Raw genomic sequence first — 17526 nt, forward strand, 5'->3', positions numbered from 1 at the left:
ATAACGGTATATAGCTACATAATATGCTTATTAAAAAAAACAAAAAACATTTGATCATGATAAAATAAGGTTATATACACCAAGCCTCCATCTTGATAGCTCGATCAGCAGAAATAAACAGATGTGGCGCCATCTAGCGGCAGTATCACAGAACTATCATAATGCTTAATTTATAAATCAATTGTAAATAATGCCGGATCAAGCTTGACCCTCTACAATGCCTCACAATAAAGCGGCAGCTCGGCGTGATCGAAGATCAACGATCTGCGACAACTTTAAGAGCCTCATTTTAGAACATTTACTTACGTCAGTCAACTCTGTGCAATCGGCAGGTTTAGCGTCCGCTTCAGTGAACACCAACGTTTATCCTGTATTCCCAGTGACATTCCAGTCTTTTCCTTCTTGGAATAATAATTTCTTTTTCTGGATATTGGACCATTCTTCATTGTTTCGCTGGGAGATGCTAATAGCCGTTAGCGGCTTCCTTGTTTCAACCCCTGCAGCGCATGCACAGTGACGTACATCCATTAATACCGTAAATCAAAACGAGAGGCTTTCTTTACTAACAAGTTGAAATAACCAAAATTACACCTAATATAAATTTTAAATATGTCAAATAACGTGGCTATGCACCTTTAAGGGTGCTCCTTGTCCGTTTATTTAAGCACAAAAATGTTTTTTTATGTTACATATTTAGACAGTACATTCAGGATATATTTCTAATGAGTGGGGCAGCAGCTCCTCATGCGCGATCCTGGAAAGACGGAAGCACTGCTAGACGTGACCGTCATCCAGACGCAGCTCCAGGTGGTGCTACTCAACTAACTGGGAGAGTATCTGGAGGATCTGGTAGACCCAGGCAGATGCCATTGTTTGGCTTTTCACATTAAACACAACACCTTGATTGCAAACTCATTTCTTCCACGGTGAGTTAAACAAGAGTGTAATGAGCTGGTGGGAAACTGGCTGCCTTGTTAGAGTGTGTTGTCTGCGAGAGAGAGGCGAAATGTCAAGCGACCAACGGCAGACGATCAACACAAAACATTCGGTTCGCATTCGGTGTGAACGTTCTCACAAGCTCAGTCGTCTCATATGACAAAAGAATACAATTCCAGTAAACGTTTAAGTAGGATTCAGGAAATTGAATACTATTTTGTTTATGGTGATAGGACGTTCAGGGATGCCTCCTAACCAACAAGGGTAGATAGTAGACTGAAGGTCTTTTGGGGTTAATATTAATTTTTAAAGGGCAGGGACCTAAATTCATACCATTCACCATGATCATTGTAGTTTTCAGTGGGGCAGAAGATACAAAATGATTTGTCATAAAATACTTAATGTCAACACTTCATCATTAGTAAGATAGATTTCTTCAAGCCTGTCTGCCCGGATCACAGATTCATCTTCATATATCATTTTCCACAAATACATAATAAGGCAACAATGCTTAAAGATTGTACTGGAGGGGAATATATCACTTCAAGGGCAGATAAGAGCTTTGATGTATAAAGGGACATGATTTAATGATAATAAGATGATAAACAGCCAAACTGCTAATAGAAAATCCCTTAAGGGTATTTATAACTACCACATAAGGGGAAACGAATGAGCTTTTCAGTCGACCTAATGTGCAGGACAAACTAGTCAATTATGCAGTGGTCCAGTGGAGAAAAAAAGCTCCCAAAAAAATTAGACACTCTGAAGAGAAAAGAAAAAAAAAAACCCACTATCAATCTCTGTCTTCTTGGATGACTTTCAGCGTGCTGGTCACTGCTGTGTCTGCTCCAGTTTCCTAGAAACTGAGGACTCCTGCCTGGAAAGCCCATTTGAAAACGTGATCAATTTGCATTGGCAAATTTTTGCCATCAAAGATGATACAACACACCACCACGTGTTATTAGTCCCCTTGCTGTTATTGCTTTATGGAGTTTTTAGCGTTGCTCATGGACTTGCTGCACCAATCACCTTCACTCAAGGCAGGCAGTCAGTAAACTGGGGGTTAGGCTGCTCAAATCCTGACAGACCTGGGTAAAAATAAAATGCAGCAGTCACCCTGATGAGGGATCAAAGAAGGGTTAAAGTTTGTCAGTAAAATATGCTGGTTTAACATTAATCTTACTTAATCTTAATAAAACCTGATCACATGGCAAAAAGGGAACTAAAAGTGAGTAAAATGTTCTTGAAATGGGTGTATTTTTCTTTGATTTGAGCGGGTAAATAAGATTATTTGCCAATGAAATAAGATTTTTGCACTTAAAATAGGAACAATTCATCTCCATCATCTTATTTCGAGTGCAGAATATCTAATTATCTTATTCTTGGGGTAAAAATACTTATTCCATTGGCAAATAATGTTATTTAGCTGCTCAAATCAAGGTTAAATACCCTCATTTCAAGAAAATTTTAATTACTTTTAGTTCCTTTTTTGCAGTGCATCCAATTTGTGTCAGGAGTTTAAATTACTAATCTGTGTCTAGTTGGAATAAAAGTAGAAAGATTTGAGGGGATGACTTTTTACAAATCTTTTTACATTTATGTTGCTCAAAAGAAGCATCCTAATAAATGTATCGATCTGTGGACCAGCAATCCTGTGCAATCCAGCTGTTTAAGTTTGTGACAGTTGAAGCGATTACTGGTTTCTTTAAACGGAGACCGCAGATAGTCCTTTGGAGAATTTACACCTAGCAGGAGTGCGTATGTGTGTTTATGAACAAAATTTCAGTACAAGCACAACATCAGCAGAGCTGGTAAGTCAATGGCTTTCATATTGTATTTTAAATCAAGAGCACAAAGGCCAGCCAAGCATCTGTCTTCAGAATTTGTTATTACTAAATATTTCCAAAGGAAAGGGGGAATTCACAAAGTGATGCAATCTCCTCCAGTTTTTGCAAGCATAATAATCGTTCCAGCTTTGTTTCTGCAGTTTATTAGAGCAAAGCAGTTTGCGCTAAATACAAGAGTGTAAATAGAGGCGTAATTCTGCTTTTCACGTCCAGCAGATGGGAGGACTTTCAATTTACTCCCATATCAGACACAAACATAACTTGTTTGAAAAATATTTTCCTTTTCTTCTGTCTCAAATAAATTAGGTGGGAAAAATTGGAAGATTCCAGGTTTTCTAATTGGCTTTGATATGCAACACGAGCATACATTCACCAAGTACTCTGATTGGCTGACCAGTCCTGGTGCCGTCTCATCGCTCAGAAACTCCAGCTGCCTGAGAGCCACTGAGTTCTGAGACTCAACCTTGAAAAGAATCAGGACCACAAGATGCCTCGTCCATCTGGCCAGAACCTTGACTGGTCACTGTTGTAGATTAGGTTTTCATTAACTTTTTGCTCTCTCTCTCTTTTTTCTTCATAGTAGGTACACCTGGTATGGCGTTCTTTTAGCTGTGACATCATCCAGTGAAGACGGCTCACCCGCTATTACCATCTAATGTAGAACAGATTACTGGATCAATGTGTGCTTCTGTGCTTTTTGTCTCTCTTGTTGATCTCTGCTCTGTGTTCTGTAACCCCAGTCGGTCGAGGCAGATGACCGTACTGAGCCCGGTTCTGCTGGAGGTTTTCCTTCCCGTTAATGGGGAGTTTTTCTTTCCACTGTCGCTTCATGCTTGCTCAGTATGAGGGATTGCTGCAAAGCCATGGACAATGCAGACGACTCTCCCTGTAGCTCTGTGCTTCTCCAGGAGTGAATGCTGCTTGTCAGGACTTTGAAGCAATCAACTGGTTCCCTTATATAGGAAATCTTTGACCAATCTGTATAATATGATTGATTTTGACTTTGTAAAGTGCCTTGAGATGACATGTTTCATGAATTGGCGCTATATAAATAAAATTGAATTGAATTGAATTATTTATTTTCTTCTCAGACTAAACTGTGGTGACAAGCTTCATCTTAACTAGCAAGGTCTCCTTTTGCCGTATCAGGCAGGTTCAGCCAGTCTGAGGTCGACCCGTTCTGCTGAGGTCCAAAGTCAGTTCCAAGTGAAAGGTGAGATTGCAGCTTAATTTTGGCCCACAAAAAGGGCATCCATTGTTCTGTTGTGGTAGTTCTGTCATGGTCAAGATGAAATTTGTGATTTGAGACTACGAATCAATCATACATCTTACTTACCCTTCTTGAGAGTTTAATTAGGTCTTAGATCTTCTGATAAGCTTCAAATACACCTTTTTTAAACCTTAAAAAAAAGGTCAAGAAAATAGTTGATTAAAATTCAAGCCTTTGACTAGGAAATATCCCGAACATTCATCACACATTCTTGTTTTTGTTTGTTGTATCAAACAAATCAAAAAAGATGTACGTACATCCGTTAATATTGTAAATAAATACGAAAGGCTTAATTTACTAACAAATTGATCAAAAGCCAAACATAAAACACCAAAAATAACAACTAATACGCCAGCAGGACATGATAATCGTTCAGAAAAACTTTGGATGCAGAGTGAGCAAATGACGTGGCTATGCACCTTTAATAGCACAAAACAACAGACTTAATTGCAGTATAATTACTTTTATAGGTTGGCTATTGAGTGATCTTTGGTCAGCGTGGTGGACAGCACCCCTCAGTTTGTGTCAAATAAGAGAAAGTCTCTGTAAATCCGTGGATCGGATACAGCACGTCCCCTTATAAAAAGCTGGTCTCTGCAAATTCTGAACTTCAGCTGAAGCAAATGTCAGGAAGACGCTATTAGAGTTGAACTTTGTTCCTGGTTTGACTGATTTAGCAGAATTAAAACTGGGTGTGTAGCCAAGAAGACAGAATATTGAAATTAAATCAAAAGGTTCTTCATTAATGTTTAAGGGTGCGCCCACTTTGGCAAACAGATTGTTGCGCTTTATTTTTTACATCTCTTATACTGGGACGGCCGGGTGTAACTGAAAGAAGCCTATCAATCGGCTGCTAAAGTTACAGAAAAGAACAGATTTAATTTCAAGCGAGGGCAACAAATATAGAGAAAGAAAAGTAAAATAGGCCATGGGCTGCGAGGATAAATTTAGAGGAGCTGATCTTGTTTGCACCTGTGCAGAAGGTATCTCGTCATTTACTTTGTCCTGTGGGTTTGGTGGGTCTGCACGTTCCTGGTTGAAAAAGCCTTAAAACAAGGCCATGGGAAAAAAGGAGAAACTCGAGTGGTTATAGGTTTTGGGTCATCTATTCTGGAACAGGCAGGCTAAATCAGGACATGACGACGGTAGTCAACCTACTTTGATTCATTTTCCTTGTTTCGTTTTCTTTGCTCTGCGAGAGTGCAGCTTTTTTCCTCTTTGATTTTCTGTGGCTAAGACTGGAAAAAAAGTGGGTTACTATTTAAATTAAAAATGTCTCAGTTGAATAATGGATGTTGCAAAGTAACTGGAGAGGGTAGTGTGGCACTGTTTGGGCTTTAGTCGTACCTTTCTGGTCAAATGTCTATATACACACTGCAAAAACGGATCTAAAAATAAGTAAAATGTTCTTAAAATTAGTGTCTTTGTCCTTGATTTGAGCTGGTAAATATGATTATCTGCCAATGGAATGAGTATGTTGACCCCTAAAATAAGATAATTAGATATACTGCATGCTGGTGAAGATTCTTTCTAGATATACTGCACTTGAAATAAGATGATGGACATTAATTGTTCCTATTTTAAGTGCAAAAATCTTATTCTATTGGCAGATCATCTTATTTACCTGCTGAAATCAAGGAAAAATACACTAATTTCAAGAACATGAGACTTATTTTTAGTTCTGTTTTTGCAGTGCACTAATCATTGGCATGAATTACACATGTATGTTTGGCATTTAATTATGCATTTAAAAAAATTCAGGGTGGCTTGATAACATACACCAGTGATAAAAAAAAAAATCAAAACTAGAATACATAACTTGAAAATATGTATTTTCTGTAATCTCTTGTATAAACTGTACTCCGCTCCTATTTGGACAAATGTGTTCAGATGTCTTTTAAAGATCATTGCCTCAAAAACCCCATCCACGTTTCAACCATCTGACCCAAAAATGTCTCTTTCAGCTGAAAGAAATGTGGTTAAGATGTTCTCGAGAAACCAGGAACCACCTAGGCTCAAGTCAAGGAACCTAGAACATGGGTGCCACCATCCCTTATGAAGCCAGTTCTCCATCACCATAACCTGAAAGGGTGTCGATCAAGAAGGAGACGCCTTGGACATTCACACCTTTAAGCTCCACTGACAGCTGTTGCTCCCAACATGGACGAGCCGAGTTCCTTGAGAAAATCTATTTGGTTACAATGACATGTTTGGAGGAGGCAGGGTCAAGTCTTCAGACCTTATGTTCTTATTTTAAAGCATGGTAATATGTAAGTTTTGAAGTCAGTAGTACCATTGCGTTGGAAACAGAATCCAGAACCACCACTAAATACTTTCGTTTCACCTCAAATCAACATTTATACCCTAATGCTGATGAAGATTTCTGGATCTGCTTGAAAGCACAGTGCTTGTGAGGGACACAAATTGGAAACATCCTGCCATAATTACCCATAATTGTCAATTATGCAGTTTTCCTTCAACTTATGATGTAACATTATCCTAAATCCTAAATCTGAACTTGGGTGTGAGCTCGTATTTCAGCCTGGATGTATAATTTTCAGCATATGAATTAAAGAACCTCCCCCATTATGCCTCACAACTTTTATTTTTAATAATCAATAAAGTTGGCTCTTATTTCTTGTCATCCCAAAGAAATGCTGGTTCCGACCAGAACTGTATGTTGGGGCCACTACAAATTTTTGCATGGTGCCAAAAAATAGGTTGGAGAACCTTTACTTGTATCAAGCAGGCACATATACTGTCAAATGGAAGGTCTTTTATTACTTTCCTTAAAAACTATTCCCTATGGAAATTAACTGCAGGTTACCATCCGGAGCCATATCTTCCCTAATGTCAAAGGAATTTCATCTGAAATTTGTTGGCAGGGTGGAGACACTTGATGCACAGCCTTTAGACCTGAGAAAAGATGCAACGTCTACCTCAGAAAGTTAAAGGTCATGCTGTGATTAATTGCCATGGCCTTTCCTAAGATCCTAAAAAGTTTGGTTTATTGCACTATTCATATTCTCCATTAGCTTTTTTTTTATTCATGGCAACAGGAACTGTTATGTCAATGAAAATATACTCCCCCCACCCCACTTAGCTGCAGAAATTGAGGTTTACACTTTATGTTCACCTTTTTGAAACAACTAGGTTTTCTTAGCATTTTACTGAAAGCCAGACCGCACGTCCAAAGCAATTTTAACAACCTGAAGAGGCAGAGGCTTTTATCTTCACTTTGTAAATAAGCTTCACAGCTGGTACAGGCAAGACAATTAGATGATTCAGAGAACCAGAGCTGCGGTTAGCGGTGAGAAACTGCAAATGGAAAGTGCAAGCATGACAGAACACCCAAACTAACCGTTTTAAGTCAATGTATGGTGCATGAAGAGAGCAGATAGGCCAATGTTGAAAGACAGAAAATAACCTCCAGCAGACCATTAAAAAAAGATTTGAAGACACTAGTCAAACTTTACCTGACAGCCAGTTACAGATCTTTGAAATTGAACGCACCCAGCTTCACTCAACCAGGAAAAGAGGAATGGTTCAGATATTTTGACACAGGCATTTTAAAGACTCCTAAAACATATGCACTTCCCCTGTCAAGACAGAATCTTTACATTATAATTTTTCTACCTTAATCATTTTACCTGGATGCCACAAATATGTTAAGTGTCAAATAAATAAAGCTAAGTCTGAACAAAAAGCATTGCATCTATTGTTCACTAATCCTACCCTATTTAAGTTACTGTGCAGGGATTTGGGGCAACAATGACAGGTCATTAATACAAAAATGGCAATAATTCATATGGTGGTATATCTGGATCATATTCACTACTTGTAAAATATAAAATTTATAGTTTAACTACAGAAAGCTTTAATGCAATACAAAGCCAACATATTACCAGTAAATGTTCAAGACTAGAGAGGCATAAGTCCCTCTAGTCACATTTTAAACTCAGTTTAAAATGTGAAAATTCAGAACTACTAGAAGACCATGTATCAGAATTTGGAGTTAAACTATGAAATTATTGAAATAATGTTGAAACATTGTAATTACTGAATGTATAAAGGAGTAATTACCTCTAGCGTGGAGTTTTTCCAATTTCAAGGAAATTGTTTTTACTATTGTAGCTATATAGATTATGTTGAGTATGGTATGCTTTACATGTGCATGAGAAATATGCAAGATTATAAAAGATGAGTGGGTGAGCAGGAACATTCAAGTTTACACTTCTGCCCACTCACTTGAATGCAAATTCTACATTTTACAAGTATTCTTGTACACATTTTAAAAGAGACTTTTTACATTAGATTTAAGTTTCACATAAATCAAACATGGAAAATCTTTGACCCCCAAATCTGGCTTTAAAGCTTTTTTTAATTGTATTGTGCAGTTAAGCCCCTTGAAATCATGACTTTATATAGTCTAGGGAATTCTCTCACCTGCAGTTTCAGAACTGCCCACCATTGAGCAGAAGCTGAATTAGAACCCTTCACTGAAGTGACAGGAAAGGTTTAAGCTACAAGTCTATTTTAGCTTTCCAGATCTGCGGCATCTGCTCTAATCTAATCCACCCCCAAAGTTGGTGATTCAGCCTTAGATCATGTGCCGTTTGATTTATTTCTGTGGAGCATGTTTAGAAACAGTCACCAAAATCTGCAGCCAACAACGGCACACAAGGGCTGCAGGAGGAGAGCAGCTGTTTGAGTGGGCCACATCAAGACACTTTGCAATTAAAGGGAGACAGACAAGCTGATTGATCAGCAGACCCTAGAACAAAAACACTAAACCTTTAATACCTTTGGGCTAAACAAACTTATTTATTAGTTCAAATGCAATAAACCAAGGTCTACAGAAGGAAATTACAGTTTCCCCATGTTCTTTTGTAAATAAAATTAGATTTATACAACATTTAAATAAAGGAGCCCAATTCTTAAATCTTGCAGAACTAAAGTAGCCTTTTGTGTGCATTTCAATTTAACTTTCCACCGGCGCAGCCTCTGGCAGCTCAAAAAGCCGGGGCTGCTTGAGCCCAAACAAGCCGCGTAGGTTGACTTCTGGGTCTACGTAGTGCGGGATCTTGCGTTCGTTGAACAGGCCAGAAAGGTTGGTTTCCACTTTGGCACGTCTGGAGATCCGCATGCGGAGAGCAAAGAGGCGACCCAGGTTCTCCTCGATGAGCGGCCGATTGTTTCCATCCAAGCGCTTCTGCCAGGTTTTCTTTGATCTCCTTCGTTTCTGTTGGGGGGAAAAAAATAAAGTTAGAATGACAAAATAAGAACAGAACAATGTTATATTGTGAGAAGTTACCATCAAAGTGGCAGCAGTGGGGTCGTGGTGAACAAGGTGCCTTTGCATACTCTCCTGTGGGTTTAAAGAATATATTTTTCTGCCAAGTTCTGACATGTTCACTTTTTTGGCCCTGGTCCTCATGGCACACTGCTTCATGCACCCTAGGTTTTTCCCTGCTTCAGCATACCTGATTAAAAGACTTGCTTAACAGCAAACATCTTAATCGCATGTGCTAAAGCAGGGATACTTCTAAACATGGGAGTGCAGAGTGCCTTGTAGCAAAAAACTGCTTAAGGCGTTTTTTCCCTCAAGGTCAGATACTCACTCTCATTGCAAACATCCGGGGGCAGTCAGGGAAGAAACACTTGTACTTCAGCAGCTTTAGATGCACCTTGCGAATGTGGTGCTCCATGTTAAAGGTGGTGGAGAAGTAGGCCTGGCAGTTATCTCTGGGACACAGGAGCACAGGCTTGTGGGAAGCGTGGGTCCGTTTGTGCCTCTGCAGAGCCCTGGCTTTCTTAAACACCTTCTTGCAGACCGAGCAGGTGTGAGTAGCTGCAAGACAGAAGTCGTTTACCCAACACTGCATCTACAGACAGCATTTTAAAACCAGCCAAAGACAAAACTATACTTGCTTGTCTTGGGCTTTTTCCTTTACAAGAAAAAGTTTCATTGTAAGTTTGCCATGTATACATTTTTAGTTATTTTACATTTAAAATCCAGGTTTGTTTCAGATGCATTTACTAGTCATGAGGAAATTTAACCAAGTTGTTCATTTGATGCTTTAATTTACTTCTGGCTTAGTAGCCTTTCAAACAAAGGAGATCGTCCAACAATATTTTGGGACCTTGTCAGCGCAACTAGTTTAACCAGGCCCCCCTCCTTACAGAGTCAATACTTAGTTTTAGATTTTGCCTGCAGAACAAGCCAGGAGATCATTTTAGTCTTTGCAATTTAAAAAAAAAAACAACAACAATCTATTCAGAAGGTAATTTAACTGACAGGCAACAAACCATAAAGTGACTGGTTTGTCCCCCTACAGCAAGTCATTTTTAGTGAACTGAGTCAAGGGATACTCAGGTCCCTGCAAATCAGAACAGTCAAAGTTTTATTTACCCGGGTGTTTGGCCAAGTGTTTCTGAAGTTTCCCCCAAGTTTGTTCATGCACCTGGCAGCCATTATGAGGGCAGGGATAACCTGAAGATGCAAGAATCAATATGGAGGCACAAATTTTTCTCCCCTTCCCCATAAGACAATACGTTTATAGCTTCCTTCAAGTCCTAATGCTAAAGCTTCATTACAGATTAAGGCCCTGCAGTCAGCCAGAAGGAAACAAACCTGCATGCTTCTTCTCATGAGCTTTGCGGGCAACGTGAGAGTCGAATGTTTCAGCACATCCGTCTTTAGAACATCTGCACACCCAGACAAATGGCACAAAAAAAAAAAAAGGCATTACAGCTTGCAGAACATTCTTTTTCCCATAAGAGGTATTAAATTATATGTGTATTTCAAAGTTCAATAAAAGCACTGGAGGTTTTGTACATATCCTACTTGAAATTTGCTGGCACATTATGCTCCTGTAAGTGCAGCTTCAACAGTCTGCGCTTCTTGAAGCTCAGGGTGCAATTCGGTTGGCTGCACTACAAGAGGAAACAGCTTTGTTAAGCCCAACGCAATGCCTCAACGCTACTGTGACGCCATCTAGTGGCCGAATGATACAATCATACAAACCTTATAAGAGCTGGTCTTTTCTCCATGAGCGACGCGCAGATGCCCTTTCAGCTTGTTCGCGAAGAAGAAAGCCTTTGCACAACCTGCAATTGTGCATCTGCACTCCAGAAAGGACAATTAGATTTTTGTTAATGAGACTGCGAATGCACAATTTAGTTTTACTCACTGCAGCGGCTTCACTCCTGTGTGCTTAAGCAAGTGCCGTCTCAGGTGGGATCTCCTCTTGAAGCGACGCCCGCATCCAGCGACCGGGCACGGACACGGGTGCTGGAGAGAAACGGGTTAATATCGGGTCTGAAACCAATCACGTTTGGGTCGCTTAAGGAGTTCGCCTTACCGCTCCGGTGTGCACAGTCTCGTGTTCTTTCAGCTTCCACTCCCTGGAGAAAGTCGCTCCACAGTCAGCATGAGTGCAGTTGTACAGCCGCTGTCCGCCCCAAACGCCGTTCATTGTCGTCCAGAACCCAGACTCTGCGCGCTGGGCATCCGCCGCGCTTCACGCCTCATCTTATCAGAGCGCACTTGACTTCAATTAGCGAACAGACGGCGAGTCTGTAAGCTGGGACTAATTAACCTAATTACCTGGCTGATTTGGGGGTGGGAAGAACACGGAAAACGGACACCAGCTGCGTATTACGCCTCCCACATGGGGCTCACGGTGAGGTAAACTTACGCGAGGTCAACTGAGCAAGGGGTGGAAATGGTTTGCGTGCCCAAGAACCAAATCAGTTTTTTTTTTATTACCAAACAAGTGAGAGTTTCTTTATCAGCTATCTGGTTTAAGTTAATTCGCTTTTCAAGCCACATTACGTTTGAACCATAGCCCAAGATGCACCATTGTTCTTTATTTTTTTATTTTGTTTTAGACGCTGGCTCAGCCGTCACCAGCAGCTGTAAGTGTAACGTAGCTGTGTGAACGCTAGGGGGCAGTGCACCACTTTCCCGATCACAAGTGCGCTGGTTAAGTATATCAAATATCAAAAAGTAAAACAAAATATAATTGATCCAATACATATGACGTGGCTCATTTCATGCGTTTGACTCTGGTCGTCTTATTTCTGCTTGCAGAAATAAAATTCACTATTTCAGAAAATATAATTAAGAATGTTGTGGAGGACTTTCAATACTGCAGAATCATGCTGAAAAGGTCTGGTTCACCTCAGGGCCAAATGTCCTTTATGTTTTAGATGGGTCTCTGCTCCAGCACACCTGACTGACACGATAGCATTAGCTCCTGCGTGCCTTCCAGTGCTACAGAACCTGTTAATTGGCCATTTATTCAGGTCAGGTGTGTGGTAGCAGGAAAACATCGAAAGCATGTGGGACAAGTAGGACACATGGTGAAGGCTGCTGATTTTCTAATATTTCTGCCACAACTTCATCCTCCTCCAAATGTGCATGGACACTTGGAGAGAAACTGACTTCGTCGAATGACCAGTACCTTCATCAAGGTAATTACGAAACACCAAACTGTGTACATTTCAACAGAAAATGTGCAGCATAGAGAAAGATCAAAAGTAACCTCAGGGATGGAGTTTGACACATGATTTAACCATAACCCAATTACGCTGTGGGTTAAAACATTTTATGGCATATAATCGTATTGTATGTTAGGTCAATCCTGCCATCAGCAGAGGCCAGTTCCAAAAACATCATAGTAAATGCAGGTAAAAACGAAGTAGACACAACAATCATTAAAAATATTAAATTCACAGTTAGAAATATGTAAAGTGGTTCATCCTTGAGGCAGCTCTCCTGGGTGCAGTTTCCTGCATGGGCCATTTTCTGCACGTCTCCCCCTTCTCTATGCCCCCTTTCCTGCCTTTAAAAAAGGCCACTAATACCGCACACACGAAATGGAGATCCACATGTTGTGGTCTGATGATTTAGTGAGCGCTTCAAGAACCAACGACTGCATATGTTGCATTAATTTTGTCCAAATCCCAGTGCTTGGAGGAAGAGTGGAGGACAGGCACGGTCGGTATCCAAGCTGCTTCAGTTTCAGGAGGAAGTTTCCACAGTCAGTGATGATTTGGGGAGCCACACCATCTACTGATGTTCTTCCACACGTCTTAAATAAACTCCAAAGTCAGTGCAGCCGTTCACCAGGAATTCTGAAAGCAACTGCAGGCATCCTTCTGCTGACAAGCTTTATGGGGATGCATGTTTCATTCTGCAGTCCTCGTTATGCCAAATTTCTAGTACCCACTTTAATGACTGTTGTATCACTGTGTTTGATTATCCATGGAATATCGTCAAGAAATAGATCGGAGACATCAGAGCGAACAATGCAGGTGAGCTGAAAGCTGCTGTTAATGCTATCTGGGCTTCCTTTGCCCCTCAGCAGATGGTCGAGGTCGCCTCAGTGACACATGATGCAGTGGTTCATGCAAGAGGAAGCCCAACATAGTATTGAGTGTATTTTTTTTTTTTTTTGTACAGTACATGTATATGTACACAGCCATATGGTTCAACAGGCACAGATTTATATTAAATTCTAATATCTATAAAGATTGAAATCTGGTTTTCATAGCAACCAAACAATATTAGGACTAGGAAAAAGAAAGAACTGCATGTAATAAATAAATACAGTATCGGTTTTTGCTTTTGACTTGATAAACTCAAGCACTTCTATTCTACAGCCACTCCACTGCATTTTGTGAAGAATATGGTTGGATATTTTCTTGTCAAACTGGGACTTCAACATTTTATTTCAGCAAATGCATTGCTGAAATTAAATTATCACATTCAGTCACACTACGGACATGTCTGAGTGCAAGTAAAACAGCGCAGTGTAGGATAAGAGCCAACTCAATCCCACATACATCTGTTTAACCAGTTAAGGTGGCGCATCAAACGGCCAAAGGAATTGATAAGAACAGCATAATTTAATGGTGGGATGTGATTAAACGTTGCTGCATAACATGGGTTTACATAAGTAGAACTGAGTTTGTTTGAGTGAGCTTTATGGGTCAAAATAACCACAGAGTTCTACTCTTTAAATCCTAAAGCCAGAAACTATTTTAGGGTCACAATGGTAGCTTTAAAGCTACAGTTGGTAACTTGTAAAGAAGATTTATTTTACACATTTGTTAAAACAGTCACTATATCCTTACAGTATAACATCAGACAGCTAATCTATGAAAAGAATCAGACTCCTCTGGCTATACTCCCAGTGGTCCTACTGCCATCTGCAGAAAAGCACCGCTCCTGGTCAGAAACAACCAATCGGAGCCAGGAGGAATATCTCCCCCACACCGCGCGTACCGTCATACAAGGTCAAAACTGCAGAAACAACCTAACATTACAGGAAAACTGACAATTTCACCAGTTGAACCTGCTCAGAAAACCAATAAGGTAAGAAGAAGAGGATCGATGACGAAAAGCAAGCTAAAAAGAAAGAAATTGTCTCCCTCTGAATACCCTTCATCATTGCTTCTAGCTCCTGTTCCTTGATATTTCACGGGTCAAAAGTAAGAACTCTACCGTAAGAACAAAAAGAGCTTTGGACTGCTTTGCCGATTTCAGACAGCCTCTAACTCCGACATTACGTGACGGAAACTCACATGGATGATGCAAGTCAAATCCGGGCCTACAGCCTTTTGGAAATGAGCTACACAGTCCGCATTCTCTACTCTTCTGACATTTTCATTAATTTTCGTGAGTGGTTTATGCTTATGTCATGTCACGCAAATGATTGTGTGATACCTTACGACTTCTTAGCGCTGGTAAGGAACGTCGCAGCGCTCCTTGGCAAAACTAGCCGTGGGAGGGGGGAGGGACCTGTAAGGTGTGCTTGTTCAAATTTTCAGGCTAATGTTGCATTGTATTTGCAGTCGGAACTGGGGAATCCCAGCGATCAGACAAATCAACTGGAACGGCTGGCATCATCAGACTTTCCCCTTGGAAAGTCTGAGAATTTTTTCAAGGCCAATTGTCGGATGAAACATGGCAGCTCCTTGCATCAACAACAGTAAGCTGTGATGAAACATGTTTATTTTACAAGATGGCTGTAAGAGTGTGTCTAAAATCAATTTTACATTTACTGGCTGCAGCTCTGAACTGAACAAATGAAAACCGATGTTTGCATGTGGAAAGTACCACAAACAGCTTTCCTGGCCATAGTCATATTGGAATCCGAACCTTTTTTTAAATAATTTTTTTATTTTTGGGAATCCTGACTTCTCTGGCTGGATTTACTGGAACGCTTTTTACTCAGATTTACCGCGTTCCAAGCTCCGATTTTCATATCTGAGGGAAACGGAATGCAACACAAGTTCACAGTTTTAAATTTTAAATAACATCTAAATCATAACTTTAAAGAATATTTATCTAAAAGCTTTTCATTTGTTTACTTTATGTCTACCACTTTTTTATTCTTTCTGCAGCACTTGATTCAATTCAGTTCAATTTGTTTATATAGCGCCATTTCACAACACATGCCATCTCAAGGCACTTTATAAAGTGAAAGTCAAATCAGACAAATTTGTTAAAAGTTTTTTTTTAATCTAAGGAAACCCAAAAGATCGCATTGAGTCATTGACTAATAGCATTAAATCCTCCTGGATGATCATGTAGCGACAGTGGACAGTGTCTTGCATTGTGCAGCAGTCCCTCATACGGAGCATAATGACAGAGCACTCAGACTGATTGGTGAGGCATGTGAAGACAAATGAGCTTAATGTGAAAGATATGAAATTACATTTCAATCTTGTCTTCCTTTTTTTTTTAAAACACCATATATAGACTTTGGAAGAAATAATTTTTTTAATATCTCTAAAATATCTTCCCTGAGAGCAAAGTTAAATTAAAGACAAATTCCTGGTTTGTGTGGACAAACCTGGGTGAATAAACCTGATTGTGATTTCCACTAAAATAAATGTGGTGATTTTAATGCCAGCACTAATATGAATTGCTCGCATGCAGTTAGGGACAACATCAGACGAACGTGTTCTTTGCCATGCCTGTTTCAACAACGTAACAACCCCAAGCACACCAGTAAATGAACAGCACGTTAAATTCAGACCAACAAGAATGCCATTCAAGAGTCTCTAATCCCCGGATTTTAATTAAATAAAGAACTTGTAGGCTGTCATCTGTCACGCTGTTTCTGAAGCAAACTAAGAAATGCAGAGGAGCTGTGGTATGTAGTTCAAGTTACAGATGTCAGATGTGAAGCAAATGTTTGACTTTGTAAAGACAAATTCAGATGTCACTGTCCTAATATTCCTTTTTCTGTAGAACTAAAACAAATTATGAAACAAACTTTATGTTTGTTTCATAACCTTTATGTTTCGACTTGAAATACTATACTTCCTGTCAATCTGCCTGCATGGCAATAAATAGCTCTTACCAGGATTTTGAATTTTTTTCTCACGTTTTTAAATATAACGTTGCTGTTATGCACTTGACTGTAAACTCAAGAGAGGACACTAGTTCACTAAAGTTGTGCCTCAGGAATCCTGGAGCTGAAATATTCCAGCGGTGGAGTTATTGTCTGGGAGGATTAGACATAGGCAGCAAACGTGTTCCTGGAAGAATTCCTTCCTGCGTGTCTATTTTCTGTCTTTCTTTCTCCGTTGATCTCAGAGGGGGGTAAATGAAATATTCAGAGGGGGCAGGCGGTGCACACCGTGCCTCCATCAGGGAGTGTGTTTAGGATGTATGCTGGAAGAATTCGCTCTAGCGAAGGGGACTAAAGCCAGGAGACTAGAGGCCTGAGACATCGACACAGAGATCTGCAGCTCTCCTGTTTCAGTCCCTTACACAGGAATCAATGAACTGCAGGCTGAACTCAGGAATCCTGAGGGATGTGTCGTGTTCTCTGCTCACAGCACAATGTTACTGTACAACCGCTGTAGAGTTAATGTGGTAACGCATTAAGATTAGTATGGCTTTCTTCCATCTCATCTCAAATGTGCAGGAGCCTTGATTAAATCAGCAATAGGCTGCCCTTTATACCCATCAAGGTCTTTTTTTTATTATTATTATTTAAAACATTATATTCGCTGAGGATGCATAAAAAACTGTTCTATCTGATCGCGTTCTGAAATGTATTTAAATATGGCCGGATACTTTGCATTAAAATATCAAATTAAATTTCGCAAAGATTATCGTATACGTTTTGAAATTACAAACAACATAAAAAATTCCTCACACTGATTAAGAAATGTAAAACCACAGTAAATAATAAGCACGTCATCTTTTTTTGTTTCCCAAAATATTAAAATATATGCGACTTAAATAAAAAAAAAAAAACATAAAATATGTTAAATAACGCCATGATTCAATCAACTTGAGCCATAGCAAATCTAAGGAACGGCCCATTAAAATGCTCTGATAACTTGTATTCAGTGGACACCTTGGAAGCAGCTGGATGACTTGGCCTATGCCGACGACCTGCGTCTTCTGGCTCCCACCCAGCAGCAGATGCAGGAAAAGATGAG

General features: G+C 39.8%; 1 protein-coding gene across 1 annotated transcript; it reads right to left on the reverse strand.

Annotated features, from left to right (window-relative positions):
• Positions 1-8848: 8848 nt before the first annotated feature.
• Positions 8849-11587, reverse strand: si:dkey-208k4.2 (C2H2-type zinc finger protein). Its single transcript, XM_012872038.3, has 9 exons — positions 11418-11587; positions 11247-11347; positions 11081-11177; positions 10901-10989; positions 10688-10761; positions 10466-10546; positions 9675-9904; positions 9368-9421; positions 8849-9295 (listed from the first exon to the last, which is right to left on the reverse strand). Exons 1-9 carry the CDS (start codon positions 11529-11531, stop codon positions 9035-9037), a joined length of 1101 nt encoding a protein of 366 aa, XP_012727492.2. The 5' UTR covers positions 11532-11587; the 3' UTR covers positions 8849-9034.
• Between the last annotated feature and the right edge of the window lie 5939 nt (positions 11588-17526).

Source organism: Fundulus heteroclitus, chromosome 16 (assembly GCF_011125445.2).
Source record: "Fundulus heteroclitus isolate FHET01 chromosome 16, MU-UCD_Fhet_4.1, whole genome shotgun sequence".
Lineage (NCBI taxonomy): Eukaryota > Metazoa > Chordata > Actinopteri > Cyprinodontiformes > Fundulidae > Fundulus > Fundulus heteroclitus.

Coding starts and splice junctions, on each gene's coding strand:
- si:dkey-208k4.2 (XM_012872038.3), bottom strand. CDS start 11,531: ATGAACGGCGTTTGGGGCGGACAGCGGCTGTACAACTGCACTCATGCT. Junction 10,990..11,080: donor AAAAGACCAGCTCTTATAAG/GTTTGTATGATT, acceptor TTCCTCTTGTAG/TGCAGCCAACCGAATTGCAC. Junction 10,547..10,687: donor TCATGAGAAGAAGCATGCAG/GTTTGTTTCCTT, acceptor TTGCATCTTCAG/GTTATCCCTGCCCTCATAAT.